Source organism: Mustela erminea, chromosome 5, assembly GCF_009829155.1.
Source record: "Mustela erminea isolate mMusErm1 chromosome 5, mMusErm1.Pri, whole genome shotgun sequence".
NCBI classification, from domain to species: domain Eukaryota; kingdom Metazoa; phylum Chordata; class Mammalia; order Carnivora; family Mustelidae; genus Mustela; species Mustela erminea.
The window spans coordinates 119,076,408-119,096,267 of NC_045618.1; the positions used below are offsets into that span (position 1 = coordinate 119,076,408).

At 44.2% G+C, this 19,860-nt stretch overlaps 2 protein-coding genes across 17 annotated transcripts in view; one reads left to right on the plus strand and one right to left on the minus strand.

Moving 5' to 3' along the window:
- The window catches only part of TDP1 (tyrosyl-DNA phosphodiesterase 1), an 86,126-nt gene extending 78,157 nt beyond the window's left edge, over positions 1-7,969 (minus strand). For 2 of the 4 annotated variants that reach the window (XR_004286083.1, XM_032344690.1), the window contains exons 1-4: positions 7,828-7,969; positions 5,453-6,018; positions 2,329-2,372; positions 1,125-1,180 (exon numbers count right to left, since the gene is read on the minus strand). Coding sequence is in view for 2 of the 4 variants with exons in the window: in XM_032344690.1 (XP_032200581.1) it covers positions 1,125-1,180; positions 2,329-2,372; positions 5,453-6,014 (662 nt within the window). In the remaining 2 variants the exon portion in view is untranslated. Of the gene's footprint in view, positions 1-1,124; positions 1,181-2,328; positions 2,373-5,452; positions 6,019-6,132; positions 6,264-7,827 lie in introns of all 4 variants that reach the window. The other 2 variants (XM_032344691.1, XM_032344692.1) reach the window with 2 other exon arrangements.
- A 1,718-nt stretch (positions 7,970-9,687) lies between these two features.
- EFCAB11 (EF-hand calcium binding domain 11) overlaps positions 9,688-19,860 on the plus strand; it is a 162,306-nt gene continuing 152,133 nt past the window's right edge. For all 13 annotated transcript variants that reach the window (XR_004286084.1, XM_032344704.1, XM_032344700.1 and 10 more), the window contains exons 1-3: positions 9,688-9,877; positions 10,427-10,522; positions 14,683-14,728. Coding sequence is in view for 12 of the 13 variants with exons in the window: in XM_032344704.1 (XP_032200595.1) it covers positions 9,794-9,877; positions 10,427-10,522; positions 14,683-14,728 (226 nt within the window). In the remaining variant the exon portion in view is untranslated. The remainder of the gene's footprint in view (positions 9,878-10,426; positions 10,523-14,682; positions 14,729-19,860) is intronic.

Genomic DNA, 19,860 nt, shown 5'->3' on the forward strand with positions numbered 1-19,860 from the left:
ATCCTGGATCATAGAGGGACTCTGAAGACATGTACTGGGATGGTGAGACAGAAAGACAGAATGTGTGGGTAAGTCCTTGAGAACTGTAGCAGCCCCCAATCCAGACTACAAATGTCTACCATCTGGACTTCTTAGGTTGGAGAAATTACTTCCTCTCATTTAAGCCACGGTTATTTTTGCTTTTCTGTTACATGTAGCTAAAACTAATCCTATGTGTCACAGGTCAAATACAAGCCTTTGAGTGTCAAAGCCATTTGGGAAATTTCAATAACATTTTGCCTACTATTAATAAAGGTTTCCAGAATCTGAGGTCTTAAATGCACCAACGACTTTGATAATCATTCTGTGGAAACATTCCTTTACCTACCTGCTATTAGGGGTTTTGCTAGGTGAATGTTAAAAATGAGACAGGTGGCAGGGCACCATACAATGCTATCTTTATTTGGTCTACACTGCCTAACACCGGGCTGAGGAAGTATAGAAGACAAACTGAAAAGTCCATCACCTCCATACTCTGGACAAGGGAAGCTTTAAACCCCCTTCACTAGCTCCTAAACCACAGGAAGAATCATTTGCAAAGCAAAGATTCTTTGAACATGGGTACCTAGGCAGCTCAGTCAAACATCTGCCTTTGGCTCAGGTCATGATCCTGGGGGCCTGGGACTGAGTCCTGCTTTGGGCTTCCTGCTTAGTCGAGAACCTACTTCTCCCTCTCCCTGCTGTTCCCCCTGCTCTTGTGTTTGCATGCTCTGACAAAAAACACCTATAAAAAAAAATTCTTTGAACAGCACTGCCGCACTAACTGTGATATGCTTACAAGTCTGGAAAGCAGGTAGCAATGATCTTCTCCTTCACATTAGTATCAAAGTTGTCTTTAGATTGCTTTGTCCTTATCTACTTCTGGAAACTGCAGAGGCAAATGCTAAAACCTGTATTAGGAATGCATGCAACTACTTAGACTAGATCAACAAACACTGTTTTCCCTATATAACTAAGTTTGTAGGAGTTCAATAGTTTCAAAAGAAATAATCAAGAAAGATGAACAGCAGTTGCCTGAGAAACACGAATCTTGTTTTAAAGCCCTGTTACAATTAGGATGTTATCAGTCATCCTGTGGTACTCACCTGAACTCTGGTGGGTACTGTTTTATGAGCCAGTCCACGTCAAAGCAGTAGTTAAACTAGATGGGTAAAGAAAAGGATGGGGTTATGGGTAATTCAGGCAAGCAGTCTGTAAGAACGGTTTGGTTACTGAATTGAAAGAAACCCTAGACAAATGACAAACTCCAAATATTATTTATAAACCTGGACAGTTGTGCTCTAATATTCAAACCTAAAATACCTCTTGAAGGGAATACCCACTTCAAGGAATCAGACTCAGTGGAGTAGTGCAAGAGAAAACAGGTTCTAAGGAAAGAAACCCGCAGGTTTTGGCAGTATGTGTATTTCTAGACAGTCTTACTACATATTTCTAAGAGCCCCCTCATTAATTTAAATAAATGGATTTATAAAATTATCCCTTTTCCCCTAGGTGATTATAAAAAAGACTTTTAGAAAAGAACATTTCCTTTCAGCCTAAATTATGGGTTCGCTTTATGAACAGAAATCTGGGACCGGACATTCACCAGGCTTAAAACAATTACATCTCGACTACAAGTTCTGCACGGTTACCCAGGGGGTCTCCTCCGCATGCCTGGATAATCCCTGGCCCTCCTCCTCCTATCTAGCTAAGAGAACACAAGTTTGCCATGTTCCAACGGGAGACTAGGATTCTGGAGGCCAAGCTGAACATGAAGCACACAGCTTTCGTTTCTTCGTGGATGTGACCTATTTTCTCACTATTTCCTCAAGAGCATGAAGCATTAACATGATTCATCAACACCAGGGGCCAGCTCAATAAAGCAGGAGCAATCAAACATGCAGAAGTACGAATAACTTTTACTCACTGCGTTTTGGTAAGTGTAGGAAACATTTTCCTAAAGCAAATCAAATGACTTGGGGCTTCACGTACCTACCTATACCTTCCCAGGAGGTGTACTAGAACCCCATGAAATTAGCTGGGTCCCAAAAAGAAGTCCCTCAGGTTGGAATTCCCAAAGTGACTTCTTGGCCAGTCCCTGTCACCCAATCCAGAAGCAGAAGCTCCACTGATCGTGGCATCCTTACTCCATGCTAATGGCTGGATACCACAACCGCAGCTCCTGGTGCCGGCCTCCTGGTATGGGTCACCTCGGGAACCCTCTATAGGACTGAGACAGGTCCTCACGTGTATTTTCTTATGGGTTTATTTGTCCCTTCTCCCCTAAAGAAAAAACCACCATAAACTCACCTGAGCTGAAGATACAAGTGTCCCAAATAGGGGCGACAGGATATCTGAGAAGACAAAACATTTAGATCTAACTCATTTTTTGATAAAAATCTGGTAATAATCACAAACTGACTTATTCACAATCAAAATTCGGCTGTGAAAACTGAACTGAGAAGGGACTACAAAGCCAGACTCTAATGTTCCATAAAATTCAATAGAAAATTTGAGCTCTTTAATATTTATTACATTTTAACAAAATATAATGTAAAACTAAAACGTCAGCTTCAGAATTTGATGGCTGGTCAATTTTAAAAACTGCCAGTAAAGACAATAATGACATTTCGTTGTTCTTCCCAGATGTTAACTTTTAACTCCTTCAAGTGCCCTCCAAGAAACCTCCCCAACCCAGTACTAGCAAGACTGTCTTCTGGAGCCTGAGAGCCCCTGCTTCCTGCGAAGGAGGGCCGAGGCACCCACAACCCCAAGTTCACATTTCTAGCATTCCAGGTCATCTTGAAGGGGGTTGCACCTCGCACCCACTCCAACTTGATTTCAAGTAAGATCAGAAAGCTCACTTCTCAAACTGTACTAGGAGAGGAATTACAGGATTACCACCACTGATCATAACAGTTGGACTCGAACCTATTAGGTGCCAGGCACTGTTCTTATCACTGTCCCTGCGCTCATTCTTCCATCTCCTAGCCATTTTCTGAGCTGGAGTTGCTCATTCCCACTTTGCAGATGAGGGGTCTCCCCTTAGGAGGTCGTCCATGGCTGGACAGCTAGGAAGGGATAGTCAAGATCTGAAGCCAGGCTATCTGGCTTCAGCACATGTGCTCACAGCCATCAAACTGCCCAAGGATTAAGAGTAGGCTCCTTTATTTGACCCATGCTTACTGAGTGCTTCTTCCAGATTCTGAGCTACATGGTAGGGTACAAAAATTTTAAAAGTCACTGCCTTAAGGAAGCTCCTGTCCTTTTTTTTTTTTTTTTTTTAATATAAATTTGACAGCCCTTGCGCACACACAAGTATGAGTTATGGGGAGGAGCAAGGGGAGAGCAAAAAGAGCAGGCAACCTGCTGAGCAGGGAGCCCAACACAGGACTCGATCCCATAACTCTGGGATCATGACCTGAGCTGAAGGCAGATGCCCAATGGACTGAGCCACCCAGGTGCCCAAGCGCCTACCTTTATGAGGTACACAAAAGGAGTATATTGCAGTTTCTTGACGATATTCCCTATTTTGCCCCTGTTCGGGTTCGAAAATTTGCTAGAATGCCTCACAGAACTCAGGAAAGCACCTGACTTACTAGATTACCAGTTTATTAATATAAGAGGATACAACTCGGGAAGAGCCAGATTGGAGAGATGCAAAGAACAAGGTATGGGGGAAGGGATATACACCACCCTGTGTTCACCAACCTAAACGCTCTCCAAACCCCTTAGGGTTTTTTAAATGAGACTTCATTACAAAGGCCATTGAATCACTGGCCACTAATGATTAACAACCTCGAGTCTCTTTCTCCCTCCCTGGAGGTGGGGCTGAGACTTCCAACTTCAATGACACAACTGGGTCCCCTTGGCAATGACTCCTTCATCCTCAAGGGCTTTCCAAAAGCCACTTCATTAAACCCAGGTGTGACTGAAAGGGGCTTTTTCTTAACAGAAGTTTTTGTTTGTTTTTGTTTTTAAAGATTTTATTCATTCATTTGAGAGAGAGAGAGAGGTAGAAGCAGGCTCCCTGATGAGCAGGGAGCCTGACATGGGGATTGATCCCATGACCTGCGCCCAAGGCAGATGCTCAACCAACTGAGCCACACAGGCGCCCCAGAAGATATTCTTTTGACCTTCATTACTTCAGAGCTCTTACAGGAGCCTGGGACAAAAACCAACCAAGAATGAAGACAAAATACGCTACCACACAGCTGCACCCTGGGGAATAACCAAAGGAACCGAAGACTATCTTTTGATTCAGAACTGAAATATCTATTTGCATGCTGGTGTTTTTTGTTTCTTCACCAGAACTGAAATCTGGCTTCCAAACAGTGGTTCTCAAACCCAACCGGGCATAAGTGATGGGGTTTTAGAATATAAGTGAAGTTGGGTGGGGTGAGGTCTGGAGCCAACGGCCAAGAAAGAATTCTTAAGATGTTCATGGTGCAAAAAGGTAGTTTTACTAAAGCACAAGGATAGGACCAGTGGGCAGAAAAAGCTGCCCCACGTTTGTCAGGTGTGGCTGTTTATATACCTGGGAGTTGGGGAAGGTAAGGAAAAGGGAGGTTTCAAAGGATTTTTGAATGTTAAAGAAGACTCACAGGATATAAGAGGCCTTGCCATTTCCAAGTTAAGGTTGGTTTTCCAACCTTCCAGTAAGGTATTAGCAGTAGGATAGCTGGGAGCTTTATGAAGGACCCTTACATTTTGCCCACTTCAAGTATCTGTCAATGGGCTGCAGATTATAAGGACACTTAATTGTACCTACATTTCCTTCTGGAGGCTAGGCCATGGATAGAAATGTTCTGTTCTTATAAATTGCTAAGGCTTGTAAGCTGAGGGAGACTCATAGGTCTTGTAGGATTATAATCTCTGTAAGTTAACTATTTGTTTTTCCTTTAGGGCAGCCAGGAGTGCCTGAGGAATGTCACATATCCCATTGGGGCAGGGGTTGGTTTGTGGGATGTCAGCTTCTGCTTTTCCTCAGCTAGCCTTCTGCTCCCTCATCAGAATCCCCAGAAGCTTCTTAGAACAGACTACAGGGCCCTGCTCCCAGAGTTTGATTCAGTGAACCTGGGTGGAGCCCCAAATCTGCATTAACAAGTTTTAAGTCATGCTACTGCTGTCAGATATTTGCTGTTTCATTCAAATGTTATTAATAAGTTTACGCTTTAAAAGCTAGCACAATGTTGACAATCGTTTAAGCATTCCAATTGGTAGATCTACAGGACTGAGAAACACCCTGTGATTCCCTAAGTAAACAGCTTGCTGTCAAACTAATGCATTTGCTTGTCTAACTGGTAGTTTTCCTGAGGGTAGTTAAAAGACTGTGAACGGTTCTCAGAGGTCATTCTAGGTCACCCTCCTTGTTTTGCCAAGGGGACTCTCCAAGTGCCACTTGACAGCTCCCAGGCATGCAGCACCCACCTACCCTTGATGTGGAGGGCTCCGGAGTTATACTTTGGCTTAATTCCCGAGACTCTAGTGAGGTAAAATCGGAAAGGGTTCCCTTTTTCCAACATGTCCCAAATGTCTTGGCCTTCCCCTGAGGTTTCATAGTCCTCTTCCTCCTCTTTTAGTCCATGGAGGGCAGGAGGGCTGTGATTTGCAGTTCTTTGGGCAGCACCGTCTTGGGGAGAAGAGATGCCGCTCTCCTCTTTGACCACCATGTTCTTAGCCTGCTTCTGCTGTGTTCCCAGCTGCAGCTCATCGTCGCTGCTAGAGAGACACCAGCCTAGGTCTTCTTGGGAACCACTCTTCTGCCTTTTGGGAGGTGAAACTTGTGAATCTGTGTTGCTGAACTTCACAGGTGATAATTTCCTTTTATGGGCCACTTTCCTAGCCTCAGAACAGGTGTATCTTGGTTCACTTGCCGCTTCCTGCCCAGCACCGGGGAGGGAAGAAGTAGATGGCTTGTCTAGTTTTGGCTTTTCCTCCTCACTTTCATCACTACTGGATATCGTCCACTTCCCATAATCACCTTCCTGAGACATACTTCTGGAAATGAAAGACAAATATTATTTCCATTCTCTAGGCCATTGGCAAACGGTTGCTCTCAAATTCCCTGTCAGTGTGAGTTTCTACAACACATACAGCACACCTGATGCTCACCAGATGCTGAGCCACGTAAGGAACATGAGCTGTTCTGCAGGTGTTCAGAGGCACAATCCCAGAATCTGCTACTGACAGCCAAAATCCTAGTTACCTTCTCCTCGTTCAACACAGACCTTTTTCTTAGAGGCCTGAGGAAAGAGTTGGAACTAAAATCCAATATAAAAATATTCACCCTTGACCCTGAATTTTCTAACAGGTGCTTGGGGTTTTTAAGGTAGTTTAAGGAATTAAGAAACTAGAAACTAGAGTTTCTTAGTGTCTGAAAAGCGTTTTTGTGATGCCAATAGGTACTCCTCTTAAAGATGCTAGCTGCCTCTCTCCCCTCACCACATCAGACCCAACTGGGCAGATCTTTTCCACATTCCAGCGGCTCCTTGTAGAGTGTGCAGACCACCAGAAGGACAGAGGCCCTGTGTGGCCACTTGTGTAATGGCCACTTGTCCATGTAAACATGGACCCCCAATTTCAAACTCAATCATTAGTAGGTGGTAAATGGGCAGTTGGGCAGGTTACTTCACTGTGAAGACAGTTTTCTCCCCTGTTAAATGTGTATCATCTTTATCTCCCAGAGCTCACGCTAACAGGTACTTACTGAGCAACTACCATGTGCCTAGCACTGGGGATAAGGAGTTAATATAGAAAAGGTTTCTGTCCCCGGAATGGTTGTATTTCAGGGGGGGTAAAAAAACAGTTCAACACCAACAGAAAAACCAAGCTATCTTTCCAGACACTGGTTGCATTTTACAGGTGTATTAAGGTAAAACAGGGACATCCTTTGGACGATTCTTTGGATAAGTAACATTTAAGTGAGTTCTGGAGCATGAAAAAGAACCAGCCGAATAAAGGGTGGTATTCCAAGTAGAGGGAACCCAGCCTGCCAAGACCAGGAGGCGAGAACAAAGCTGTAATAACTCCTAGATTACAAAGAGGAATTTGGGCAAGGAATACAGTAGTTCAGGATGAAGGGAGTGGGAAGGAGGAAGGTACGTGTTAAAGATCCTGGATTTCAGCCTAAGAAGTGCGGGGTAGGGGGAAGCACCCCCGGAAGGCTTTAACAAGGTGGGGCGGAGTACAGTGGCCCCGATTTACTTTTCTCAACTATTATGTTCCCTAACTCCGTGAGAACAGTTTGGAGGGAGACGAACCCGGCGTGAGGCGGTGAGGCCAGACCGAAGCGGGCCGATTCCGGGTACGTGGAGGAAGCAATGACAGGGGCCACCCCTTTTGGGTTCTGACCCCAGGTCCAGCCCCCTTCGAAGCGCTCTGCCAGGAGGAAACTCCGTTCACGCTCGCACCAAGTCTATACAAAGTCCCGCGAATGACTGGCTCCGAGAACAGGGCACCCCGGCCCAGAAAGGTTCAGTGCCTGGCACAGAGTAGGCGCCCCACGCGCGCCAGCATCCCTGGCGGGCGACACAGCCCACCTGCCCCGTGGGGGAACCCTCGCACCCACGGCCCCCGCCGCCCTCGGCTCTCTGCGACGCCTGCCGCTCGCGCCCGACAGGTTCTATGACAGAGAAAGCCGAGGCCCAGAAGGGGACCTTCCCCAGGGTCTTTACCAGATACCCCCGCTTCCCTCAGATTCCACCACCTCCAGTTCCACCCGACCTCAGAATTCGCGGGACCCGCGAGGCCCAGGCCGGAAGGAGCAAGCTTTCCCCGGCCAGGGTCCCGCAACCGCCGGCCACGAACCTGACACTTCCAGAGGGGAGCTACAGCCGAACTCGTTCCTGAAATTACAGCAACCCACGGGTTCGCGCCCTCTTTTCCGCCGCCCGCGCCGGCGCGCGGTTTAAACCCTTCCGGCCCGGGCTTGCATTCTCCACCCCCTTGGCTCTGCCCCTTCCCTTTCCGGAACGTCCGCCGCTGGGTCCTAAAGCCCGCCGGATCCTAAGGGGCGGCTGAGGGCTCCAGCATGAATGTATGGAAGGGGTGTCCCGCCCGCTTCCAGCTCTCGACTCACCCCCTGATCGCTTCTGTTAAAAGGGGGAGAGAGAAAATCAAGTGTTCTCTCTCTCCTCCCTTAGTTAATGGGCGAAACTCATCCGCTTTGCAAGGATTCTCTTAGTTTCAGCCTCCCGGATCTAGGGGCAGGGGTTTGTTACTTAAAGGCAGAGAGAGGATTAGTGGAGGTTCCAGGCCCCTGTGGCTTGAGACCTTTATCCTGGAGGAGCGAGCTCGCTGGGGGTGCAAAGTTGTAAAACCTGCTGTAGAATAAAAGGATAAATGATCTCCCGTCACACTCAAACGCGAATACCTGTTTCTTCTTTGAAACGTTGTGTTTTTAGTCTTACTGGTTTGCCAGAAGAAAGGTCTGAAATAAACTTTTGCAAAACGGAAACCTCCCCATATTCCTCGGCTTTTAATAATGTTTATAACATTTATTCTCAGAGTTTCTTTCAAACTAGGCACTTCTCCCAGAGGACTTGGTGAACCAGCCTGGTGTGAACTGGTGTGATTTTTTTGGAGTAGTGTTGTTGGGGGGTCTGAAACTGACGGCCTCGGAAGAATTCTTAGATGCTTTCCTTGCAAAAATGCGGTATTAGGGGCACCTGGGTGGCTCAGTGGGTTAAGTCTCTGCCTTCGGCTCAGGTCTGATCTCAGCGTCCCAAGATCGAGCCCCGCCTGCCCCCCCCTGCTCAGCGGGGAGCCTGCTTCTCTTCCTTTCTCTCTGCCTGCCTCTCTGCCTGCTTGTGATCTCTCCGTCAAATAAGTAAATAAAATCTTTAAAAAAAAAAAGAGGCGGTTTTATTAAAGCGCGGGAACAGGACCTGGGGGCAGGAAGAGCTGCTACCCCGGTATTGTGAGGAGCAACTGAGTGTATACCTTGGTGTTGGGGGAAGTAAAGACAAAGGAAGTTTCCAAAAGGACTTTCATTTTCTAAAGAAGACTCAAGGGATAAAGTAGGACTTGCTATTGTTAAGCTAAGGTTGTTTTTCACTCTAACAAGGCATTAACAATAAGACAGTTTGGGAACTTCCTAGAGGAACGTTATACTCTGCCTGCATCAAGTAATTGTCAGTGGGCTGCAGGTTATAAGAACATTTAATTTTATTTACATTTCCTTCTGGCTTTCCCACATCATAAAAGTCCTAAGGACTTTACTGAACATCTGCTTCGTTGCAGGGATATGGGGAGGACAAAACAGACCATAGTAACTACCCTGGAGGGCTGGACCCCAATGACTTGACTTGCCGATAAGCACGTGAATCCTAGACTTGGCTCTTTGGTTCTTTGAATGCTTAGTTCACACGTTTTATGTTTCCTATGTTTAGCACAGCGTCATAGATAAAAATTAACAAAGTAACTTACTGCAAGGTGTGGGGGCAGAAAAATGGGAGGAACCTTGCAAGAGACAGTGAAGCAGGACCTAAGTGAGGTGTATACCAGCGGTGCGCAAGGAGTTAAAGGGATGAGCATGGCACAGCTGGGGGCGAGCCCAGAAGCCTCTCCGCCATAGGCTGTTTCAAGGAAACGGGCCTAAAACCTCTGGCCAATAGAACCGCGGGATCAACGTCAGTGGCTAGCAGGCCGTCCAATGGGAGAAGACGTTGGAGTTGCCCGGCCAAGTTCAGCTTCCTTAGTTGCAGTGAGGCACTCAGAGGCAACCGGGTTTTGGCCGCGCAGGTGTTGGGTTCTGCAGTTCCTTTCGGTTGTGATGGTCGCGATGTTTTTCTCCGAGGCTGGGGCCCGGCCATGGACGTGGGAAGCCAGCCCCTCAGAACACAAGAAATGGGTGGAAGTAGGTGTCCGGAGGGCTGATTCTCGGACTCGAACTTGACCTAGGGCTCCTGTTTCTGTCGCCTGCCCGGGTCTCACTCAGCTCTGTTGTACTGGCAAGGACTGCACTGTCCTTCCAAAGACCCCTGGTTAATGACTGAGCCGAGGGCTGCACGGCTTCTCGCTCTCTGTCCGGTGTTCTGGCAACTTCCAAGTCCCTTCTTTAACCCGCTCCATAGTTTATTAATAATAACCTCTATCTAACCTTCTATCTGTCTCACCTTCCTAATTCTAGGACGGAATTTGGGGTAGAATTTATCCCACTGGTTTAAAGGAATTAATTTGCGTCAGTCTAACGATTAAGTCGTTTGCGCATTTCGGGGGTGGTGGTGGTAAGTTTTAGCACAAGAAAAATTCTTGAGAAGTAAAATTAGGTTAATGCAACTCCCAATTCCGAGCCCTCTTGCTCAGCTAAGTTTTGGATTTTGGAGGTCTAAATTTAATATAAGCGAATAATAAAAGTAATAGAACAAACGGTTTCGGCTAACTGAAGCTATTTAATGTTCTTTAGGTATTTAAAGCATGCGATGAAGATAACAAGGGCTATCTAAGCAGAGAGGACTTTAAAGTTGCTGTCATAATGCTGTTTGGGTACAAGCCCTCCAAGGTAGAGCTTTCTTCATCTTTTTGGGAATGGGGCAGACAATAAAAGAGTGGGTGGATTTTAAGTCAAGCGCAGTGTCTAGTTTAGGAGGTTTAAAATCACTGTCTCTCAGAGCGATTTCAGAGATGTGTCCAGTGCTGAATTTTACTTTTTTTTTTTAAAGATTTTATTTATTTATTTGGCAGAGAAAGACCACAAGTAGGCAGAGAGGCAGGAAGAGAGAGAGAGAGAGAGAGAGAGCAGGCTCCCTGCTGAGCAAAGAGCCCCATGCGGGGCTCGATCCCAAGATCCAGAGATCATGACCTGAGCTGAAGGCAGCAGCTTAACTGTCTGAGACACCGAGGCACCCCGTGAATTTTACTCTTTATAAGAACCTAACTCAGGGTAAATTAGAGTTCATGAAGCCTTTCTCACCACCGGGCTTATAATAAATGCAAGACGCTAAGGAGGGGGTATTGGTAACAGGAATTCATTTAAATTATAAAACTAATACATTTCCACAGGCAAAAAATTCAGACAGTCTGGAAAAAGTATAAAGTTGAATGTAAAATCCCTTCCTTTGCTACCAAAGAGTCCCACTCCTCAGGGGTTACCATTATTAATAATTTTTTGTGTGTGTCTTTCCAGAATTTCCTAGGTATAACAAACATGCCTAGCATTCTATTAAACACATATAAGTGGGTACATAGTATACCTATTTTATTTGCTTTTTTTCACTTAACAATGATCACAAAAGCACACATGACCACATTTTAAAAGTGGTTTGCATAGTATTCTCTTTAGCTAGTTTTCAGTCTTCGGTCATTTAGATTGCCTCCATTAGTTTTCATTCCTACAAACATTGTTGTGTTGAGCATCCTTTTATATGTATATCTATACTTGTGGATGTTTATCTATGGAATAAATTCCTGGGAGTACAATTGCTAGGTACATTTGAAATTTTGTTGGATATTATTCTTCGGAAGAGTTTGCACTAAGTCACTAATAAGGAGGGTCAAGCTGAGCTTCAAGGAGCGGCTTGCTTTAGGGGGACAGATTTCCTGCTCCCCTTGTTATGTTGATTCTAGAAATGGATCCCTCTTGTTAAGATGCTGAACTGGAATTAATCAGAGACAAGATCTCATCCAGCTTTAAGAAATTCAGTTGCAGGGGCGCCTGGGTGGCTCAGTGGGTTAAGCCGCTGCCTTCAGCTCAGGTCATGATCTCAGGGTCCTGGGATCGAGTCCCATATCGGACTCTCTGCTCAGCAGGGAGCCTGCTTCCTCCTCTCTCTCTGCCTGCCTCTCTGCCTACTTGTGATCTCTCTCTGTCAAATAAATAAATAAAATCTTAAAGAGAAAAAAAAAAGAAATTCAGTTGCAGCCATCAAATGGAAGGCTCTGCCTGGAATGCCCTCCCTTGTTCTCTCCTTAAACCAGCTTGGCCGCTGCTATTCCTCATGCACAGCAAAGCCAGGAACCATTTGATGTCTCACTTCTCCGTCCCTCATTATGCTTCAGTGTATCACAACCTCACGGTAAATAAGTTCTGTTACCACAAATATGTCCCATGAATGGACCAGGTAGGCTCAAAGTGGTTCACCTCCTAGCAAATGCTTGGTCCTGAGATACTGGTTGTGGAGTGCGGAGAAATAGGGCGGACCCCCAGTAACTGTGGCTCTTACATTCACCTGCACTCATTTCAGCTAGAATTCTAAAACAAGTCAGCTAAATGGATCCGGCCTCTGAAGCATTGTATTTAACCTGTGTTCAGCTGGAAGGTAGCTCATTTCATTCTGCTTTTATCATCCCTGAATCTACTTAATTGGCTTTAATTTTAGAATACAGGTGAGGAACTGAATGAAAAGTACAGTGATGTGGTAAGACACTGTACAGTCCATGAGATTTAACAGATTTTTACTTTTATTCTCATACCTGGCTGAGGTTTTGGGTTTCATTTTATTTTTAAAGATTTTATTTATTTATTTGGCAGAGAAAGAGAGAGAGATCACAAGTAGACAGAGAGGCAGGCAGAGAGAGAGGGGGAAGCAGGCTCCCCGTTGAGCAGAGAACCCAACGTGGGACTCGATCCCAGGACCCTGAGATCATGACCTGAGCTGAAGGCAGAGGCGTTAACCCACTGAGCCACCCAGGTGCCCCTGGATTTCATTTTTTAATCGAATTATCTGACTGCAGATCACTAAACAGTAAAGTAAAAGCAAATCATATGTAAACCTGTCAATCATTTGCATGTGAACATGTGTTCAATAAATGACAATGTATACTCTCTGTGAAATGTAACAGATATTTACTTTTATAGTAGGTTGAGGTTTGGGGTTTTATTTATTTTTAAAGTTTTCATTTTTAATTAATCTCTGTATCCAACATGGGGCTTAAACTCACAACTGCAAGATCAAGAGCTGCGTACTCCGCCATCTGAACCAGCCGACACCCCTGGGATTTTATTTTCGAATATTGCTTCCGAGCAGATGAAATATTTACTGAATGCACGACATGTAATAAATAATTTAAACACTCATGCAATGGTTTTTACACAATGCAATTTATGAAGTGTTCCCATGTAATAAAATGAACACTTGCTAGTGGCTAGCGATATAAAGATGAATAGTATACAGCCCCTATTGCGAAGCAGTTCACAATTTAGTGTAGAGAGACTTATAAAAACTCTAACATGGAGAAGAACAGGAAGAACCCAAAGCATAGGGGACAAGGAAAAGGGTCATCTAATTCTAGTGGAAAGTAGGAGTTTAGGCATCACTTAGACTAGAAGAGCTAGCTAGCCTCCACTGATGACGAAGTATCCAGAAGCACTTTGTGGTGTTGGGAGATGTTATGCCCTGGTGATTAGATGTGGTTGGCCATGAGAGAGGGGTGTGAAACCAGGCCTGCAGCAATAGTAAATACCACCAAGTAGGGAAACTGAGGAGCAGGCTTGGAGGAAAGTCAGTGAGTTTGTGGGTCACATTAAGTCTAAGGAGGCTGTGGACATCCCAAGTGAAGTCACTATGCTGCCCCTTGTAAATGCAGGAATCTGGAACCAGGTGAGGAATTGAGAGGTAAGGGCCGGAGACAGATTCTGGACGCCTCTGTTTACAGGTGAGCTCAGAGCAAGAGACTGAGTGGCGTTGCCTGAGGACAGTATGCAGCATGTACTGAGAGTGTATACCACTGGTGGGTACCAACATCTCAGGGGAACCAGGGGCTCCACGAAGAAGAGGGCAACAGGAGCCCCCAGACAGGGGCAAAAGGAACCTGGAAAGTGCAGGACATGGAATCCAAAGTAGAGAAACTGTGTCAGGTATTGCCAAGTTTCTAATTCCATAGTGTTTATTAGGCCCTGTAACCATAGAGGAAAATGCTCGTATTTTAATACATAGTGAAAGCAATTTCCCAAACCGTATAGAGGATGTATTCTGAAATATGTTTAAAAAGCCATAGGGGGGAAAAATGCCAACTAGGCCAAAATATTAATAGTAGTTCTTACTGGGTGACTGTTTTTAAAGATGTGCTTCATGAATTTTTTATATTTTTCTACAGTTTTCTATAGTTTTCTACATCATGTTACTTTTATAAACAGGAAAAAAGTTCAAAAATAAAGCCATGAAGCTCATTGCAATAATCACTTGTGTTTGTCGGAAATAGAAAGATTACCTTTTAGGTTATGCTGCATATGTGACAGCATATGATTATGTTATATATAATTGATTATATGTGCTTCAACTGTTTGGGTCAATGGAACAGTTTGGGGGCTTTTAGAGTCTGTAGCAGATTAGCATATTGTATCTTACAGATACAGGGATATTTTTTGCTTCAATACCACTTTTTTTTTAAAGTTTTTATTTAGATCCTAGTGAGTTAACACAATGTAATATTAGTTTCAGGTGTACAATGTAGTGATTCAACAGTTGCATACAACACTCAGTACTCCTCACAAAACAAATGCCCTCCTTAATCCCCATCACCTGTTTCACCCTCCCCCTACCCTAGATAGAGACGGAAGAATAAAATGACTATTGCAGCTGTCCTGCGATATTACTTGTCTGCTGAAGTCAAGACAGTTGGTTTCTCATAAAATACAATCTTTCCCCACACCTGAGGAATTAAGAACTTGCACTGTGAAAACATTTGATGAAATTACATGTGCCATTCTTTCTTCTTTTCTAGATTGAAGCTGATTTCGCGATGTCTTCAGTAAATCCAAATGCTTCCGGTAATACGAAACTTAAAATTAATTTTTAGACATTCATAAAGCGAAAATTAAGAACAAAAATAGTGATGATAAAGCACATCATCGTTTTGTTCTGTTTCAAGGAAAGAGGTTTAAGTTCTTTAATGCATTCATAAGTACATATGTTTATTGTAGGGCAGTTTGAAACCATTGAAAACCATAAAGAAAAATCTTGCTTGTAATGTCAACAGCCAGCTGATGGTGGGGATTTTCTGATTTAGATGAATGGAAGCAGCACTCACTGAAATGGAAAGACGGGGTGGGGAGACCTTTGAATCAGCGATGTCAGGCACTCAGGCTGTGTGAATACAGAATTCAGAGGAAAGCTGTGGGCTGGAGAAAGAAATTTGGGAGTCATTGGCATGTAGATGGTTTTTGAGACCACGGGGTGGATGAGAGACCACCTAGTGAGACAGAGTGAACTGAAAATCTTAAGAACGTCAATCTCGAGAAGTCCAAGAGAGAGTTAGGAAGTGGCAGAAGATTTAGAGGGATGGAGGGGCAGGAGGAAGATCAGGGGTGTCTGATCAAAAGTGAGGAGAAGCCGATTCTTTCAGGGAAGAGGCTGTGGTCAACACTGTTGAAAGGTCAGGTGGGTAGTAACTGAATATTTATCTGTTGGAGTTGGTGACTCGATGTGTTTACTGATTTAGCAAGAGCAATGAGGGCAGAGGCCAGGCTGAAGTAGTAGAGAAGTCTTGTTGATGTGGGAAACAGAGGCAGAAGAAAATTATTAGATTTCCTTACCTACTGACAAGCCCTTGAAACAGGCAGAATGACCCTCCTCTAGGGACTCAACTACCCTCATTTTGAGGCTTTGCTAAGGGCAAGGGACAATCCTAGCCTGACTGACCCCTACCCCCAACCAGGATCCTGAAAGTCTACTTGAATAATTCCTTTGGAAACTTTATCTCTAAACCTCCAAGATAGTGTCTACAATCATTCCTAAGCATATGGCCCACTGATATACATCTAAAGGGTCTCACGAGAAGGTTTTATTTCTGGTATTGAATAACCTTTTCCCCAGACAATAGCTAACCCCTCAAGGTCCTAGAAACCTTGTTTCCAAAATTCCTTAGAGACTTACGCCATCCCTAACCCCCTCCCAACTTACAAGTATATAATAGACCACTCCTCACATCCCCGGGGCAGCAGCAATTCCTGCTCACGGGTCCTGTCCCCGCGCTTTAATAAACCACCATTTTGCACCACAGATGTCTCAAGAATTCTTTCTTGGTCATCAGCTCCGGACCTCACCCCACCGAACCTCACCTATGTTCTAGAACTTCATCATTGTAGTAGGGCCAGAGTGGCTGGGGGTCAGAGAGCAGTTTTGTTTTGTTTTTTGCACTTAAAGATGTGTCTGAACCTAGCAGATTGCTTTAGAAAGGAAGATGAGAGAGACGGGAATAACTTGGTTTTGGAGATAGAGTCCAGAGCATGCTTTGACTGGCTTTTTTTTTTAAAGATTTTTTTATTTATTTGTCAGAGAGAGAGAGTGAGAGAGAGCGAACGCAGGCAGACAGAATGGCAGACAGAGGCAGAGGGAGAAGCAGGCTCCCTGCCAAGCAAGGAGCCCGATGTGGGACTCGATCCCAGGACGCTGGGATCATGACCTGAGCCAAAGGCAGAGCTGCTCAACCAACTGAGCCACCCAGGCGTCCCTGACTGGCTTTTTAAAAATTACCTTTTTTGGCAGGGTGGTGGTGGTGGTGGATAATTTAGAACTTACAGAAAGTTGCAAAATAAAAATGATACCGAGAAGAGCTATATATTCTTTACCCAGATGCACTTGTTAACATCTTACCCTTTGGGCCCCTCCTACGCTGCCACCTCCTCTTACTGCACTGAACTTAAAACCCCAGCAAACTTTTTTTTTTTTTAAAGATTTTATTAATTTATCTGAGAGAGAGAATGAGAGAGAGAGACACACACACAGAGAACACGAGGAGAGAGGTCAGCTGGAGAAGCAGATTCCCTGCCAAGCAGGGAGCCTAATGTTGGACTCGGTCCTGGGACTCCAGAATCATGACCCGAGCCGAAGGCAGTCACCCAGCCAACTGAGCCACCCAGGCGCCCAAACCCCAGCAAACTTACCAACTTCATAAGCTTATATTGGTCCTATATTTTTAATCTAATTTACTGTTTATATTCCAGTGTCATCACTTGATCTGATAGTGTCCTTAATAACAGAATTTAATACAGGAATTAGTCTTTAATGCCAAGTTTCTTTAGCCTCCTTTAAACTGGAACACTTTAAAAGGACTGTTTAAGTTTAAAAGGACTGTAAAGTTAAAAAAAATTGTAGACTTTTTTGGGGCCTTTTTTATAACATTGATATTTGGGGCACCTGGGTGGCTCAGTTGTTAAGCGTCTGCCTTCAGCTCAGAGTCCTGGGATTGACACCAGGGTCCTGGGATTGAGCCCTGCATCAGGCTGCATCAGGCTCCCTGCTCCCCGGGGAGGCTGCTTCTCTCTCTCCCACTCCCTCTGCTGGGTTCCCTGTCTTGCTGTGTCTCTATCAAATAAATCTTTAAAAAAAAAAAAATAACATTGATATTTTTGATGAAATAACCCAGGTCTCAGTGTTTGTTTTATAAGAATGGTCCTTGTTTTGTGTTTGCCTAATGCTTCTCTGTAATTAGGTTGAAGTTAAGCATTCTGAGCCAGAATGCTGTTTAGGTGACCTGTCTCTCTCCAGGTATCGTGTCTGGAGGAACCTAATATCCACCTGTCTCTCATAGATGCTATTAATTTTTATCACTGATCAAGATGTTATCCAGTTTCTCCATTGTATTCTGTTTATCTTTTCTTCCTTTGCAACTAAAAAGCGGCCTGTGGAGATGCACTGAAGACATTGCAAATATTTTGCTTCTCATCAAAATTTCCCCCTAGATTTGGTAACCGTGATTCTTGTCTGACCCAGTTTTTGCCAAAATGGATACAAAGCAATGATTTCTAATCCCAGTGCTTCTTCCCCACCTTTTTTCAAAAAGATTTATTTATTTGAAAGAGAGAGGGAGAGCATGAGTGGGAGGGGCAAAGGGAGAGAGGATCTCTCACAGATTCTCCACTGAGCATGCAGCCTGACTTGGGACTCTTGTCACAGGACCCTAAAATCATGACCCCAACCAAAATCAAGAGTAGGATGCTGGCTGTGCCACCCAGACACCCTGCCCAGTGCTTTTTCCAGTTAACCCTTGACTGTGGGCAAGAGACCTCCCTTCTTGATCAGTCGTTCTGTTTATTATCAGCACGGACTCATTAATTTTATGTTTTTAATAATTTACATTCTATTAATTTAATTATTTTAGTTTTCACTTTGTCACAGACTTGGTCATTGAGTGTTTCCTTAAGCTGGCTCCTGTTTCTTTCTGACTGGTGTGGCTTTTTTTTTTTAATCTTTTATTTCTGACTGGTGTGGCTTTTTTTTTTTTATCTTTTATTTTTAAAGTTTTATTTCTTTAAGTAATCTGTACATCCCATGACTCCAAGATTAACAGTCGCATGCACTTCTGAATGAGCCAGCCAGGTGCCCCTAAAGATCTTTTTATTTATAAATGTTAGATTTACAAAGGAATTTACTGGATTGCTTTTTTGTATACAAGGTCTGGAACCACATGTGAACCATGACTCTTAGAGCAAATTATTGGCAGAAGAATGTGTTTTTAACAAGCTCTCGAACTTGGTGGAATTTCCCCAGGTTTTTAATTTTTTATAAAAAATTTTTATGCTTTCAGAATATTAAAATATTTCTGTAATGTTCAATTAGTTGTGACTTCTTTTTCTTTTTTTTTAAGATTTTTTTTTTTTTTAATTTATTTGACAGACAGAGATCACAGGTAGGCAGAGAGAGAGGAAGGAAAGCAGGCCCCCTGCCGAGCAGAGAGCCCGATGCGGGGCTCGATCCCAGAACCCCGGGATCATGACCCGAGCTGAAAGCAGAGGCTTTAACCCACTGAGCCACCCAGGCACCCCTTTTTAAGATTTTATTTATTTATTTGACAGACAGAGATCACAAGTAGGCAGAGAGGCAGGCAGAGAGAGGGGGGAGGCAGGCTCCCCACCAAGCAGAGAGCCCGACGCAGGCCCTAACCCAGGACCCCAGGATCATGACCTGAGCCGAAGGCAGAGGCCCCAACCCACTGAGCCACCCAGGCGCCCCCAATTAGTTGTAACTTCTTGATGATGCCTTGCCTATGTTTTTTTCTGTGGGTTTCTATATGAATTTTCTAATCTAAAAGATTTCTATCTTCTGGCAGAAGGATTTCCCACATTTTTTATGTTGATAAGGTTTCTCTCTGTAACAGTCCCCTGACAGTGAGTGATTCTGTCTGAGTGAAGGTCTTCCCCACATATTATATACCCAGTACTGCTTCATCTTGTGACTTTCCTGATAGAGCAAGTGGGACTGCTATTGGAGGCATTTTCAGATCATTATTTTCATAGATCTTCTCCCTAATGTGTGTTCTCTGATTCTGAATTGGATATTTGCCTTCACACAGAAGGTTTTCTTTCCTTAATACATGCTTTGATCTCCAAAGAGGTGTTCTTCTAGAAGAAAGGTTTTCCACATTTTTTTTAAAGATTTATTTATTTATTTGACAGATAGAGATCACAAGTAGGCAGAGAGGCAGGCAGAGAGAGAAGAGGAAGCAGGCTCCCTGCTGAGCAGAGAGCCCAATGCAGGGCTCTATCCCAGGACCATGGATGGGATCATGACCTGAGCCGAAGGCAGAGGCTTTAACCCACTGAGCCACACAGGTGCCGGTTTTCCACATTTTTTACAGGTATAGTGAATTCTCCATTGTAGAGCCAAGATTGACTCTCACATAACTTTTTCCTACATTCAGTTTCATAAGATCCCCCCACCATGAGTTATTTCATGTTTAATAAGACTTCATAAAAAGGTTTCCCTGCCTGTGTTACATTCATGTGATTTTTTTCTCCTGTATGGGTAATTTGAAGGGTAAATTCTGGCAGAAGGTTTTCTACCTTCTAAAGGTTTCTCTTGTGTGTGTGTGTATTCTGATATAGAGTGAGAACTGATTTGTGGCAAAAGGCTGCTCCAAGTAAGCATAAATAATTATGTGTGTGTGTGTGTGTGTGTATAT